The sequence below is a fragment of the Pecten maximus genome, chromosome 2, assembly GCF_902652985.1.
Source record: "Pecten maximus chromosome 2, xPecMax1.1, whole genome shotgun sequence".
In the NCBI taxonomy this organism is placed as follows: Eukaryota; Metazoa; Mollusca; class Bivalvia; order Pectinida; family Pectinidae; genus Pecten; species Pecten maximus.
The window spans coordinates 9858656-9875810 of record NC_047016.1 but is presented as its reverse complement, the minus strand read 5'-3'; the positions used below and the strand labels follow the sequence as shown (position 1 = coordinate 9875810).

The following is a 17155-nucleotide window of genomic DNA, read 5'->3' as shown; positions in this document are numbered from 1 at the left end:
TTGAGTACATTTGACCCCTGTGACCTTGGAATTATGTACAGGTGTATATGTCATTCATTTGAATAAACTTTATGTCCTTCCTCCCAGCATACCCCTTGGCCCAATATAACCCTGGACCTCTTGGTCTTTGACCAAGAAGTTGAAGAAGTTGTTTGAAGGAAAAGATTGATGGATAAATGGCAGACAGATACTGCACCGTGCCATAGATAAGTTCTTTAACTCTTCTGGCAAGTGATCTAACAACATAATTCAAGCTGTTCCTTCTGTCTGGCTTGTTGAATTAAGAAAATTATGAATCCATGCAATACAGACTGACAATTCAGCATGCCTAAAACCTGGGTAAAAATTGAAAATCTGTACCTTCTAAATATCGAGTGTTGGCAAGTACATATTTGGTGTACAGCATGTGAGCTTTAAAGAACAATTTATAACTCACAACAATAGAAATTTGAATCATGACACGGTGTCATACCACCAAGTTCACACTGATATCATCCAATCACAGAGAAACAACAAAACATGTCAATCAATTAATTTATATAGTATGAGGTGATACAGCATTGATTTTCTTCACTTTAATTACTCAGGTACAGTAAAAAGTATGTATAAGTTATATAACTTGTGCGGATTGATTACCAATAAAAACACAATATTAAAGTATGAATTATATTAAATTATGATAATGTATAACACATTTATATGGAGAGTATCATAATTCATTACACAAAAAATCCGGGATTACAAACACTCAACAAACTTCTCAGATAAGTTTTATACTGTAATTATGAATAGATATACAAACAACATGTTAACTATATGTATCAGTCATAAGTATAAAAACTCTAGGGTAAAACACAGACACAAGTAATACATATATGTAGAGACATGGTGCAATAGAGGTGACAGGGGCGGATCCTTAATTTTATAACCAAGAGGGGTTCAACTTTGGGCTTTGAATTTAAAAACTATGACATATTTTAAACTTTTTTAACACATGTTGAAAAACAAAATATGATGCATACAACCCCCTTTTCCATTGGATCCGCAACTGTAGAGAACTCTGGGTAAGAATCAGACAGAAAATGTAAGAAGTGAGTAGACAGCAAGTGTGACACTGGTTAACATACACAGAAGGATTACAGACACCGTAAATCACCTAGATTGTATTGTATGTAACTTTTCATTTATTTAACGGGAAGAACTATACATTACATGAATTTTAGGGCTGATCCTATCTAGAAAATATTTAATAAATATACATGTACATGTATAGCCCCAGTTTTTTTTCAAAAAATAAAACTAAACTGAAAATGCAACACTATATATTCAGTGAAGCAGCAACATAGGTCACAGTGACCTATACATCACATGATGGTGTTCTTAGAACCCAGAAGAAATATCTCTATATATACGTTGAAGTTTGATGCATGTCTTTGGGGATCAGGGAAATGGATCGAGGATATAAAGGCATAATCTATCCATCATATCCAAGCATCCAGCATGCCCAGATAATAAAATCTGGCCCAAACTTCATCAATATTCCATAATTTAAGAAAAGATCCTTCATTAAGATTTTTTCTTTAAAACAATAATGCTTTCCTTTGCAAATTTTTTGTTAAGGAATTTTCTTAAGTTAAGGAATTTTGATAAAAGGGCCAAGTATGCTAGGTGATTAACAGTAATCAGATAGACAGAATAGATTATGTAATTAAGAGGAGAAACATTGGAGTGTATAGAACATGCTACATTTATATAGACTACAGGTGGTACATAGGTTACACAGACCCTAATGAAGGAGATATTCACTCATAATTCACTGCTTATTTTCTTCATTTTGGTATCTCTATAAGGTAATCTATCAAATAGGCCTACCAGTAACTGATCGCTGGCAATAAGTACTGGGTATAAATGATTGATCAAACTTTACATGCATCTAACTCAACATTAGTAACTATCAGATACCGAATCTAAAACTCATCTCATAGCTGTTAATACAGGAATATTGGCTTTGAAATATTTGGGAATTTCTACGTCTGAAACTAGGTCATTTTTCTGGATGCCGACTGACCCTTATTCTGTGAGCGAAGAGTAACTGCTATCTGTACGGTCTGAACGGACTGACGTACCCCTTCATCAGAGTCATTGTTAGGCGGGTTAGTCTCGACAGCAGTGCAGACACCATCACCACAGTCACCATGGCTGGGGCTACCATGGTCACCATTTTTTACCTTTCTGTATCGTCGAGCAGGTCTTCTTCTCCTCCTATCTGAACTTCTGCTCCTATTCAAAGTTCATAATTCACAATATGTGTTAAAATCGGTATCAAAAACTATATCTTAACAATAATACATTAAAACATTCGATTTTGAATAGATTTCGAACAAAAATATACTTCCCTAAAAGGCTTGTTCTGAAATAAGATTTTTGGACCCGATTTCCATGAAGTAAAATATGTACCGGTATAAGAATATCCTTTTAAGAAGAGTTGTCAGAAGACTATAGCTTGTCAGGTGGGTTGAAATTATGAAATAGTTTTTTAAAAGTAGGTCAAAGGTCATGGTCAAGGTCAGCAGGTCTGCAAATGTACTACATGTACCAATAGAAAGGTCTTGTCACAAGGAACACACAAGTTGAATATGAAAGCCCTAGGTCTTGTCACAAGGAACACACAAGTTGAATATGAAAGCCCTATCTCGAATAGTTAACATACTGTGGCTAAGGTTAAAGTTTTCTTAAAAGTAGATCAAAGGTTATGGTCAAGGTCAGCAGGTCCGCAAAAGTAATACCAGTGGAAAAACTTTGTCACAAGGAAAAAACATATGTCAAATATCTAAGCTGCATCGATCCTCACTAGTATTGACACAACACTGTTTTATAAAAAAAACTTTAATCTAGCTGTCTACAGCCGACACTGATGGCAACGCCAGGGGTATAGCAACAGTTCCCCTGGACTTCGTCCCAGTCAGCTAAAAACTTTGTTTGAAAGAAGTTATTTGTATGAAGTGTTTTTACTGCTTACCTTCTGTGATACATCTCTTCCTCTGACTCAGCACTCTCACTCTCACTACGATACTCTCTGACAAGATAGCGTGACCGCCTTCTTCCTTCAGGGGAGTAGTGGCGCAACCTGGTAGCCGATTTTGATCTTGGTCTTGGTCTCGACCTTCTCAGAGAAATAAAGGAAAATAACTATGAAACCCCCAACAGATAGATCAACCTTCAGTGGAAATGACAATATGCCTGTTACTTTATGTATAGATGTCTGATAATTGTGTTCACTTATCCTGACATTGCTACATTTCATGAAACCTCTTAGCACTAGACTTCGTTTCAGTGTATTTTTCAAATTTCATTCACATTGTCAATTCAGTGGACATGTTTGGTGACAATAATGATGCCAATTACACTCTTTAGATTACCTAATTGTCATAAAGTATGTGTCTATTACTTTGACTCTGTGTGAAAGTGATATATACTGTGACTTTGTATACACGAGATAGAAAAAATCATGGACATTATTGTTAATTTGCTGATAACTCATCAGATAGTTTAAGAGGAATTACCTTCTGACTGGCTGTGGTAGTGTGTACACGACTGCGGGTGTTGCTGTCTGGGGTGCTGCCTCCTGTTCAGTATGGGTGTGGTAACCTACCCCTCCACACAGTGGACAAACAGCACTATCCACCGCTGTCTCATACACCGGCTCAGTGGCTGTCGGCACCTGATCGGTCAGGATATAGGCTACAGGTGCTTGTTGGTAAGTGTGACCGTGACCTTGGACATCTATGTCATCATAAGAATAAGTGCGCTGTTGCTGTGGTGATGAGGGAATCCTATGTTGTGGCTGCTGCCGTGCTCTGAGACCATAACCCAGCAGGAGATGGGGGTGGAATAGTTGGCAGTTCTGGGTGTGTATTGCTGAGTTTGGGTGGGTTGTGGTGGTGCTGCATACACTTGGGGCTGGGTATTAGGCTGTGGGATAGGCTGCATAGTAGAGGTTCGGCTGGGAGCTGTACCTTGCTGCCCTCTGTGTGCCCTGCTGTGGAGTGGCTGCCACCTGAGTAGGGTGCTGGTATCGTGGCAAATAATAATTATACAACTGGTCATCAGTGACAGTAGAGGCTGTGGCTCTTGTTGGTGACTGATCAGATTCATAACCAGCTTGTGTCTGCGCTGCATTCTCTGAAGTTGTCTTGCGATACTTTTTTCTGATACGATGTCGACCCCTAGGGCGTACCTCTTGACCTGTTTCCAATGCAGCAGCTGTTGCAGCAGCGGCCGCTGCCGCTTGTCTCCTTGGTGTGGCATATGAATCTGCTGCAGCATAACCCAGAGGTATCTCCGCTCCATCGTTGGGGTTATTTAGGGGGTACTTCCACCAATCATCCCAATCTCTTACGCCTGCTCCTGAGAAAGAATTTGCTCTTCTACGAGGACCTCTCATGAAAGCGTAGGCATCCTCTGTAGGGTCAAAGAAATGATAATCGTCCTGCTGCTGTTGTTGTTGTGGAGGTTGTGGTGGCTGTGGTTGGGTGTGTTGTTGGTGCTGTTGTATCATCTGGTGGCGTTGCTGTTCTGTTGCCTTTTGGAATTCATCCCTGAGTCGACCAATCTCATCCTGTAGAATCCGGAATTTCTCACTGGAATAAAGTCATTTTAAGATGAGATGTGAACGGCAGCATGAATGTTATTAGATATTCTTATTCTTGAAAATGTTTCTTGGGTTATCTCCCTTTAATCTTTCCAGAGAGATACAATGTTATATTTCCATTTGCTCTGCATTGTCACTATATAACCTTACCAAACAAAATGAAAAGTTATCAGATCATAATTCTCCCATTGGTGTAGTAACATGAAGAACAATGTTCATGACATTGTCACTAAATGACGTTGTTTTATTTGACATTACTATGAATATCACAAAAATCTGTGCTACCAGATTAAAAAACACGATTGATCATTTTAACTTGCAACAATTTATGTAGCTCTGTTGTATAAAAGGTTAATATCCTCACAGTGGAATATATTGATTAGATCCTGTGAGAATTATAGGACCAAAGAAAACAGTTTAATCCTTACCTTCCTTCTGATGCCTTAGTTGCCACTGTAGCTGCCTCAGATCCTTCCAAAGTGTCATCACTGTCTGAACCGACACTTCTGTCCTCCATCACCTTGGGTCTTGTCTGTTCAGTTGGTCTTTCTTGGGTCTTCATGTTTCCTCGGTGACCTCCACTGACCTCCTTACCTTTGGCCCCTGGAGTAGGTGGTCTCTCAACCTTGGCCACTGGTGGTGTCTGTGGGCGGCGATGTTTTTGTGATTGCCTGGTTACAGTGGCAGGTTTTTGTGCCTCTACTTTTGGCTCTTCCCTGTAAATTTCCTGAGCTTCCTGCCTTGGGGTGTCTTCCCCTGATAAAAAGACATCCTGGCTTTCATTAAAACTGACATTGGGTGTAGCTCGTGGTGTAAGGTGTTCCCCAGATATGTTTAATGATGATCTGGAGACATCCGCTTTTGACTTGGCAGGTTTGCCAGGGGTACGAATGATTGGTTGATGAGGTTCTACTCGTGACTTTTGACTTTGTTTTGTTTGCTGTTGTCTGGGAGTGGCTGGAGGACGTCCTGTCAGAGGAAGAGAAAAAATATTACCATTGGTTTTACAAAATATTGATAGAATTTTACCTGGTAAAAAAAATGTAAATATTTCTAACTATTAACTTACAGGAAGCTATACTTCCATACTGTAACAATGTACTGATCACCCGTTCCCTACACTGAAGATAAGGCTTTGTTAGTATAGACTTCATCAATGACTTAACGGCTGTATTTGTTACTCTACATAGTCTACTTTGTCAGACAGTAGCTTTCTTTATTCTTGTCATCAAATCTGGCATTTGTATATAATCACAAATGTAGGAGTACTCTGTACAAACCAGAGTCTTGAGTCAGACTAGCAGTTCTTTTCTTTTTAATGAACAGTTCATTTCAACTTGAATATATTTTCTTGATCAAGAGCTTGTTTAAATCTCAAATCCATCATGTATCCTTGTATAAACTTCATAACATTCATATTTTTCTCCAGAAAAAAAAACAAAAAAAAACAATCGTTAATGTAAAGTGGCAATTACCACTTAAATAGTAAAACAGAGAGCATTTTTAACTGAAAGTTCTAAGACAAGATCTCTGACTTTAAGATCCATAAAGTTTTTGTTTTGATCAAACAATATCACTCTAATTATTAAATGAAAATAATAATATTTGATTCTGGGTATCAAAGGTAAATTATTTGATGAAATAATCATAAATGATGATTATCATGTAAAGACAAAGCAAAATTCTGGCACTATACATAACTGAAGATGAACCTTGATAAAGTATATTATAATAATTATATAGCTAGGCTTATCTAAAGTCTGTATATAAACTTAGCAAAAAGGCATGGAAGGTGGATAGGGGGGGGGGGGGGGGGGGGGGGGGGTGGTATAAAACTCAACAACACAGTTTGATTAAAAAGGCTACAAAAGTTTACTTACAATGTAACAATACAATAAATTTAGCTATATACAACAAAGTATAGGAGGTTGTACATTTGTAAACAAGATAAAATATAATTATATATACAGTAGGGAGGGGTTGGTATGTGAATGATTAACTTTTTATTGAGATACATATTACAATAACTTAATCATAAATACTGGCAACAGAGGTACAAACAAAATGTAAATGAATATTTACAAACATAAATGAGGAGTTTCAAACCCACACTGAAAAATAGCAACATAACTGTTGGATATAAGGGCAGTAATAAAGAGGATACACAAACTCTATGATTGAGCCTACAAACACACAACACAAACAATGGTGGGTAGAGATCTAACCCCTCAAGTCAGCTAGCCAACCCAAATTAACCGTGGCTTTCTCCTCAGATCTTAATGTATCTCCACCTGTGAAGAAATGTTAAGTAGACATAGAGGTATTAACTTGTTTAGATATCAGTGATAGATCTCTTAACTAATAACTATTGTATAGGAACAGAAAGTCAAATACATTATTATTATAAAAGAAGCCAGACAGAAAAAGGAAGACAAACTTGTTCAAGATTGCATTGTTGTATTTAAAAATCACTGGTCCCTTATCAAATCTTATCTATTCAGACATAAATGTAAAGAACAAAGGGCCATAACTCAGTATAAAATTTTATTATAAGAAATTGTAGTCTTATGGTGGTCAACCATAATTGAGCAGATAATCCAATGAATGACATTCTACTCTCCCAAGAAGTGTTCACATACAAAAAATGGCAATGTGGATGACATAGTTCATCAAATTTAGACAAGATAACACACAGTAAACAAAGGGCTGTAACTCTAGTTTATAGGAGGAATGGGGAGCTAATGAAATCAACGAGCTGGTCACCAGTCATCAACCTAGTTTACTGTACCACACAATGATGTTCCATTATATACTTATTGCCCTTCTCCTAACACCGGACTTGATAGTTGTTCACCATCACCATACAGGTATATATTATAATGTATGTATCTACCAGTACATTGTATTGGTTTTAAGGGGACAGACTCAAAGTCCTTATATCGCCATTAGCATACTTCAGATGATGGTTGTCTCTGAGATAGACAGAACAATTTACATTAAATGGGTTGATATTCCTCCTGAGCAAAGACATTTTCCCTCAGCCTCTCTCCAAGTGACCTTTAACACTCACCTTCTTCTTCTTCCTGTATAGAGGCCTCCACCATACTGCGAGGTCGTTGTCTGCTACGACGAGAAACCTGGGAAGAGTCGAAACTCACATCACTTTCCGTCAGGGTGTAACTATCATCTGTGAAATCTCGACTCATATCCGTAGTCATATCTCTCCTACTTCCTGACCTCAGTGACCCTCGAGATGAAGGTCGGTCATCCTGTCTTGATCTCCCAGACCTGGCTGACCTTGAACTTGTAACTGAAGCTGTATCCATGTCACGTGATCTTGACCTTGGTCTGTTATAGACAAAATAACTTTTAAAAATTGTCAACGTTATTTCAGAATAAAAACTATAAACTGAAATAATACCTAGATATGTACACACACTGGGATTAATATCAACATTTTAGGTTGATTAATAGATTTCTTAATTACTAAGACAGTCTTTCACATGGGTAACCAAATCAGCCACTGGATAATAGTATATTATAGTGATCTGTATATGTCCGTGTAAGTACACCCATTAAGTTATAATTACAATGATGTACTATGATAATAACTTTTGAGATATTTAATTAAAATATAATGGATGTCTACAATGACATGATAATTCACACATGATTTACAAGTATCTTCTCAAAGATTTGATACAAAATAATAAGTTTAAATCATATGCCCATCTTAAATGATATTTTGTGGGAAAATACTAGAATTATCAAGATGCAGAAAAAATGCTTTAAAAATACAGAAATAAGATGAAAACATAAGAATTTGAGATAACTTGTAAACCAACGAAATCCAACCTTTCATCAGTATCTGCTTGGTGTCGTAACCGTAATGAAGGTTGGGCTTGGTCCTGTTGCTGCAGTTGCTGTTGCCGTGATGACATCTGACTGACCTCTGACCCTACCATTGAACCAATAAAACCACTGTCGGCATCAGGAGCATTTCTTTGTTTTGTCATTTGCTTGAATTTTCCTGGACCAGGGAGGCTGGACAGATTGCCAGCAGTGGCTCCGCCTCCGTTAGTGTTGTCATGCTCCGATATACCACTGTCACCAAGACTACTGAGACTTCCTGCCTCCGGTCTCTGTCAGGACAAATAAAGATTAATCTTTTATAATTCATATGGATCAGATTAGTCCCTCTGTGATGTTGAGTATCAGGACTGTACGGTACACATCTACATTAATACACTGATAATTCACATTATTTTAATATATCTTAAGGATATGCTTTTTTATTAAGGTATTGTTAATATTCATAATCATAATTCTACATAGTCATTTTTTAGTTCATGTTTTGAAGATAAAATCGGCAAAATATAAATAAATCTTAAAATTTTGACAGTACAATTATTTAACTATGACTCTTGAACAGTTTTGTGACTTTGAGACCATTATAATTCCAATTGTAGAATGTTTAAAATGTATTCTCCCAAATTTTCACATTATGTATATTTTTAATGTAAATTATACACTATTCCTTAACAGATAAACTGTAAAATATTATCTTTTATATAAAACCTCTGTATCCACCTACAGACCAATACAAAAAGAACAAACTGTGAGGTAACCCTGTAGGATAAAGTGTGTCGAACATGCTCAGATCTCCAGAGATGGAGAAATAGTGCAGATTCAGCAAATGTCATCATCACAAGTGCAAGAGACTGCAGATTACACTCAAATATATCCAAACATTAAACCTACAACACCACCCAGGTACAGGGTAACATGTTTCCATAGATACTAATTTTCTATTAACTTGCATGTGTTGAGCCATCAATTAAAGACACGACATTGTGAAAACAGAACTTGTGGTTTAGTTTTGCGAGTGGATGTCCAAGTGATAACAGAGGTTGTGTAGGAGACAACAGTAGCATTAGTTGTTATTTATAATCTATAAACATTTCAAACCTGCCACTGCCATCGTTTCATAAACTACAAACACATCATACAGATTTTCTTATCAATACAGTAAAAGGAAAGATTTGTGACAGAATTAGAGTTTGTTTCTGAATTACACCAGAATTCAATGTGGTGTTAAGTATTGACAGCATGTTTAATCAGCTTATGAATGTATGTTTTCAGCTTTTGAATTATACATAAAATTTCATTAGATCTCAGTCATGGTTAAAATTGTTATACAAATGTATTGTATTATAGATGATTCCAGTAAAAACTTGCATGTAATTGGTTTTTTCAATTTTATTTGAATGAGACCCAATTCAAATTATTCACACCTTTCCTAATAAGGGGAGACAACTCACCTTTTTGAGTCCGTGTTTCCTGTCAGGGTGGTCGTGCCTGCGGGGTCGGGGGAGCCTGGGGTTGGGGGAGTTTCTGTCTGGATCCCGTGGGGTCCCACGTGAACACAGGCTGCTACGACTGCTGCTGATGCTGCTAGACTGATGTAGGCTGTTGTCCCTGGGTAGGCCACGAGGTGTGTCTGTGGAGACAAAGACAGTGAAACTGACAAACTTCAGATATATATAATTATAAGGTTCACTTGATCATCAATGTGTTGTGAACATTATGTGTATGTAACAAATAAAATCTCAGCTGTTCAGAATTTTTGCTTACAAGCAGTGACAGGGTGACCTCACCACACTTACCTCCGTTGTATTCCGAGTAGGACCTGTCCATGGACCAGTTATGGGAACTGGTTGGTGTATCTCGTCCCTAGTAACAGACAATAAGCCATATGGAGCATTAGATTCATTAGATTTATTAAAATGTCCACCCAAGTCCCAGTTCCAGTAAAAGTCACAAAGTTAAGAGATAAAAAAGGCTTTCACGTGGATACAAAAGCTGGATATATAAAACACCTTACTACTAGCCACTCAGGGATTTGACCTTGACCTTAGATGAATCCAACATTCATTAATATTTCAGAGTGTCTGTTGTCTTGTAGATCACCACAATTAATTAGATGTAAGTAATGGAGCTATCATATACAGCAGCATCCATATCTTAAAATGTCCCACTTTGATTTTTATTATAACTTAATTCTAATACATTTTTTTGTAATTGTTTTTTTTTTTTAAGTTTGTTTCCTTTTTTCAGTTTGTTTCCTTTTTTCAACAAATGAAAATGAAAAGAAGTATAGTCAAAGTCTGATATTATCATTAAGAAGAACACATTTGAAATTTAATGATTCCATTTGAAATGACCTAATACCTACCCTGGTAAATGAATGGTTATGGACACTGGCCATCTGTTCATGCTGTTGCACCTGTTGGCTGGGGCGCCGTCCCATGGCAGGGGAGGCAACTGACATTCGCCTCCCATCCTCGTCTCTCTCCTGAAGTTGTTCCCACCTGTTGTGAGAATTCAATGAAATGATAAGTTTTTAATTGGAACACCTATCAACATTATTGATATCTTAAAATTCAAGTCATAATTCTATCGACCTTCTTTCTTCATATGTACAACATCTGAAAACGTTAACAATCCACATTTAAAAAGAAACATCTATTGATTTTCAAGGATGAAATTAAACAAGAGAATATCTATTTATGTCAAAGATGGAACAAATAGCATAAACTCTGTCAATCAATCATTAATAATACAGTTACTAGTAATAGTTTTATGCAAAACGTATTATCTATATTTATTACGATTCCTCAGACTTCTCTAAAACATTATAAACATGTGTACAGTCAGACCTGTCTAGAAAGGCCACTAGGGAGTAAAGAAGTGCCCTTTGTAAGCAGGTGATCTTTATAAAAGGTTCATATACAATTAATTGTGACTCATTGAGAATAAAAACAGGTGACCTTTACAGACAGGCTTTTGTTTTTACAAAATATTTTTTGAGCAGGTTTGACCGTACTTTAACATCACAACAATGGAACCCTGGAATGTACAGTAAACTTAATTGCTCTTCAGAATCTGTTTATACTTATTCAAGTACTTTTTACTTTTTATTGGGCTTATATTTAGATTTCAAAAATCTAAGAAACAAGTAAATAAGTAAAGCAACAATGATGGACACACTTCTATTTTCACAATATAAATGATGGAAACAATAATGATAAGAACAATGGATGTTGACTACAATGTTCAATAAAGTAATAATAGTATTTATAATTACAACACATTACAATAAATATCAGGTATATTTACGAACATATTCCATACTATTCTGATTTTCGAATCCTATATATATATCCATACGAACAGGGCTAGCACTTATATAATTGTGCTCTACGTTCTATAGAGAGATACCAATTTGCTCTATATCACAAAGATTTGAGATGATCATTAAAGTAACCAGGTAAATAAATATTAAGACTCTAACAGAAATGTAGCATGTATATACTACTCTACATTTCAATCTGTCTATGTAGTGATGGACACACATTTGAAACAGAAAAGATTTTTTCATTCATTCCGATTTGTGCTCACAGGAACAAAAGAGACAAGAAATCACAAGAGGTCCAGAGGGCCTGTATCACTCACCAGAAAATGTCAGCAATCAATGACAAAGCAACTTCATTTATAGCACTATTACAAATATTTACCTTTCTAAGCTTTGTATCTCATTACCAAGAGGACTTTCGTTTAGAACATCAGATTTCCCAAGGATGATTCATTACAAATTCTGTTTGCCTCATTTTGCTTTCAGGGGGCCATATGCCCTCCTTTTATATAGATATATACATATTCTGTATACTGATAAATATTCTTTAGGGATCATATGCAAGAAATTTGGTTAGAATCCCTTCTGTACAGAAGAAATATTCCTGATAATTTCCTGTATTTTACCCACCCTGTTTCTGTTGAATCAATTAAAGTACATGTCATGCACCAACAGATGCACCATATCCAACTAAAGAGTTAAAATCCCTATACCTGTAGAAAAGGAAAAGGTTTTTGTTGTATCCATTTCCCGTTCCGACCTTGTACCTCTACCCCATTCACTTACAGTTGTTCCAGACCAAAATTTGGTAAGCTAGTTTATAGTGTTCTAAAGAAATAGGTGATAGACTGACATCTACAGACAACAAACACAGTGTCATGGCATATACAGGCCCACTGTGCCCCCAGAACAAATGAGCTAACAAAAGTAAAATCTCAAAAGGTGCAGAACAACAAACAACTCTTTCAAAAATGGGAAGGTGAAGGATTCAGAATGTTTCACACTCTATTAATTATCTATTTCATATGTTTTTAATTTCCTAAATCAATTCCTGAATTAATTTCTTGTTTTCATTGTTTGGAACATCTCGAGCAACAGTCAACAAATGTTTATATAACATGGACTTCTAAAAAAGATGTGCAATAGTTCACGAAAGTCAGCAAAGTCCTATAGATGATATAAATAATGAGACTAGTGGTAATTCTATTCTATAAGGAAGCAGGCACAGAAATGGAGAGCAGCTTACTTCTTCCTTCTGTATGGACTTTGGGGGTAAAATCAGAATTGAATATTTAAACATGCATGAATGTTCAACACAAAATTACATTTTGTATGATCAATGTTTTTTAAAGTTGGGTTAAGTAAATCAATTCCCAAACAATTACAAATTGTACATATTTACTGTATTGCAAGACCTCTTGTCATATGAAGGTTAATATATACCATGGATAACTCTTTTTTTTTTCAACTTCACTAATAAATATTTCATAATCTAGCTACGTAATAGAGTAAATTGAATAGACATTTGTGAGCACATCTGAATTCATATGTATCACCACCTGTATCAATCAAATTAACTTATACAAGTTTCTTCCTGAAGGCAATGCCTGCTGTGTTCTGATACAATGTTTCAATGTCAAATAACAAGACAAGGAACAGAAGTTTAAAGGGAGATAACAAGTGCTGACAACAGAAAATGACCCTTGACCTTTCATTCCACAACAGTATTACTACCACCAGATTGAAAGCTGCATAGCAATGGTCAATCTGCTGTCACATGACCAAACAACATCAGTGAATCAGGAAGGGGAGGTAACCAGTGTTGTGCAATCCAGTGAAACATTTGACAATAATTTACCTGGCCGGTTCATCGTCTAAATCACTACCTGTTTGGCTTACATCAGAGGCAAATGAGATCTCTAGGCCTTGACTGCAATCATGGGAAATCAATAGAAAAACTTGCCTAGTCATTACAAGTCTGGCCGTAATTACTAATTAGTATTGATCTCTGTTATGGTTTAAATCATGAGGTGGGTTTATGATCCGGTGGTTCAGTTATGGTTTAAATCATGAGGTGGGTTTCTGGTCCAGTGGTTCAGTTATGGTTTAAATCATGAGGTGGGTTTCTGATCCAGTGGTTCAGCCTCCATATTTGGGGCTGTGAAGTGGGGACCTGACCTTGACATAACGTTGTCCATGTTTTATCGCGCACTTATAGTGTCATCACGAAAGTAGAAGTATTTAAATCAACGAAGGTTCCTGTGATGTTTTATTTGATATTATTAAATGTGTATTAATTTAAGTAGTCTTGCAACAAACAAATAAACAATGGTATCCCAGGTTAAGGAAACAAATGTATCACAAATAAAATGTGTTCCTTGTCTTGATTAAAAGTTATCTTGTAAGAGAATCTTAACTGATACTGAAGGTTTTGAGATTCTTCCTATCAAATAAGAAAACATAAATTACCTTTCTTGCAATTCTTTAGGCATCTTGAATATTTCTGGCTCAGAATTACAGATGTGCTTTCAATTTCTGAAAAATAGAAGAAAAAAACCATGTTGCATTATACAGTGGTTCAAATGCAGAGAAGATAAATGTTTTTACTCTGTGTAAAATAGGTGATCCTGAAATGTCCCATGGAAGGAAAGTCACAATTTACCAAGGTAAATACAGAAAGTCTGACACCATCAACTGAATTTTCATGGTATCAGAGACTCTCAATACCATTCTCAAAACTCTGGTATCAGAGACTCTCAATACCATTCTCAAAACCCTGGTATCAGAGACTCTCAATACCATTCTCAAAACTCTGGTATTAGAGACTCTCAATACCATTCTCAAAACTCTGGTATCAGAGACTCTCAATACCATTCTCAAAACTCTGGTATTAGAGACTCTCAATACCATTCTCAAAACTCTGGTATTAGAGACTCTCAATACCATTCTCAAAACTCTGGTATTAGAGACTCTCAATACCATTCTCAAAACTCTGGTATCAGAGACTCTCAATATCATTCTCAAAACCGTGGTATCAGAGACTCTCAATATCATTCTCAAAACTCTGGTATCAGAGACTCTCAATATCATTCTCAAAACTCTGGTATCAGAGACTCTCAATATCATTCTCAAAACTCTGGTATCAGAGACTCTCAATACCATTCTCAAAACCGTGGTATCAGAGACTCTCAATATCATTCTCAAAACTCTGGTATCAGAGACTCTCAATACCATTCTCAAAACCGTGGTATCAGAGACTCTCAATATCATTCTCAAAACTCTGGTATCAGAGACTCTCAATACCATTCTCAAAACCGTGGTATCAGAGACTCTCAATATCATTCTCAAAACTCTGGTATCAGAGACTCTCAATATCATTCTCAAAACTCTGGTATCAGAGACTCTCAATATCATTCTCAAAACTCTGGTATCAGAGACTCTCAATACCATTCTCAAAACTCTGGTATCAGAGACTCTCAATACCATTCTCAAAACCCTGGTATCAGAGACTCTCAATATCATTCTCAAAACTCTGGTATCAGAGACTCTCAATATCATTCTCAAAACCGTGGTATCAGAGACTCTCAATATCATTCTCAAAACTCTGGTATCAGAGACTCTCAATATCATTCTCAAAACTCTGTTATCAGAGACTCTCAATATCATTCTCAAAACTCTGGTATCAGAGACTCTCAATACCATTCTCAAAACCGTGGTATCAGAGACTCTCAATATCATTCTCAAAACTCTGGTATCAGAGACTCTCAATACCATTCTCAAAACCGTGGTATCAGAGACTCTCAATATCATTCTCAAAACTCTGGTATCAGAGACTCTCAATACCATTCTCAAAACTCTGGTATCAGAGACTCTCAATACCATTCTCAAAACCCTGGTATCAGAGACTCTCAATATCATTCTCAAAACTCTGGTATCAGAGACTCTCAATACCATTCTCAAAACTCTGGTATCAGAGACTCTCAATACCATTCTCAAAACTCAGGTACCAGGGAAACTCAACACTTAGTGACCATTTCAACCAATGACTAGGGATAGATATGCTCAAACATCTCTTGACAAGGTGATGGGGACAGGCCTAGGAGCAAATATAAACGACTCAGAACTGAACAAGTTCAACTTCAGGTTTGAGAAATGAATGTTATATTAACAGAACACAAGCAGTCCATACAAATGGATGAAAGATTCAAAATCAACTTTCTAATATAACAATGGTGACCTTGACCTTTGATCTTTGAACCTTATATATAAAGCAATCACTTTTATGCAATGTCTGGAATTTCAGTTAGATGGCCATAAGAGAACAAGTTATTGCCAAAAAATCTTTGTCTGGATGACAACATTGATAACTGACTGATACTGCTGTCCCAGTGATCCTTAAGGTGACACTTAACAGTATATGTGTAGTTTATAGTCGGAAATGTGTGTGTTTCCAAAATATAAAGGAAATTACACACACTGACAGAATACAAACATCAATGTATCAAAGTGTGTCAAGCTAAACATGTAACAGGGTTTTAATTCAAACAAAGGTTTGATAAACAGATACGATCATAGGTATTCATTCCACTGTGTCTCCATAAAGTGTGGGAACAAACACTGTGGTCTCATAGTGTCTGATGGGTGCTACATTAACAGGTGTCTGATGGGTGCTACATTAACAGGTGTCTGATGGGTGCTACATTAACAGGTGTCTGATGGGTGCTACATTAACAGGTGTCTGATGGGTGCTACATTAACAGGTGTCTGATGGGTGCTACATTAACAGGTGTCTGATGGGTGCTACATTAACAGGTGTCTGATGGGTTCTACATTAACAGGTGTCTGATGGGTTCTACATTAACAGGTGTCTGATGGGTGCTACATTAACAGGTGTCTGATGGGTTCTACATTAACAGGTGTCTGATGGGTGCTACATTAACAGGTGTCTGATGGGTGCTACATTAACAGGTGTCTGATGGGTGCTACATTAACAGGTGTCTGATGGGTGCTACATTAACAGGTGTCTGATGGGTGCTACATTAACAGGTGTCTGATGGGTGCTACATTAACAGGTGTCTGATGGGTTCTACATTAACAGGTGTCTGATGGGTTCTACATTAACAGGTGTCTGATGGGTTCTACATTAACAGGTGTCTGATGGGTGCTACATTAACAGGTGTCTGATGGGTGCTACATTAACAGGTGTCTGATGGGTTCTACATTAACAGGTGTCTGATGGGTACTACATTAACAGGTGTCTGATGGGTGCTACATTAACAGGTGTCTGATGGGTGCTACATTAACAGGTG

At 36.7% G+C, this 17155-nt stretch overlaps 1 protein-coding gene across 1 annotated transcript in view; it reads right to left on the bottom strand.

Annotated features, from left to right (window-relative positions):
* Nucleotides 1-17155, bottom strand: part of LOC117340908 — a 60275-nt gene that overhangs the window by 4973 nt on the left and 38147 nt on the right. Inside the window, exons 6-17 of the mRNA XM_033902694.1 lie at nucleotides 14365-14381; nucleotides 13705-13776; nucleotides 10887-11022; nucleotides 10318-10384; nucleotides 9973-10151; nucleotides 8507-8793; nucleotides 7722-7999; nucleotides 6877-6942; nucleotides 5080-5620; nucleotides 3564-4640; nucleotides 3020-3163; nucleotides 2229-2280 (exon numbers count right to left, since the gene is read on the bottom strand). Coding sequence (XP_033758585.1) covers nucleotides 3968-4640; nucleotides 5080-5620; nucleotides 6877-6942; nucleotides 7722-7999; nucleotides 8507-8793; nucleotides 9973-10151; nucleotides 10318-10384; nucleotides 10887-11022; nucleotides 13705-13776; nucleotides 14365-14381 — 2316 coding nt within the window. The 3' untranslated portion in view covers nucleotides 2229-2280; nucleotides 3020-3163; nucleotides 3564-3967. The remainder of the gene's footprint in view (nucleotides 1-2228; nucleotides 2281-3019; nucleotides 3164-3563; nucleotides 4641-5079; nucleotides 5621-6876; nucleotides 6943-7721; nucleotides 8000-8506; nucleotides 8794-9972; nucleotides 10152-10317; nucleotides 10385-10886; nucleotides 11023-13704; nucleotides 13777-14364; nucleotides 14382-17155) is intronic.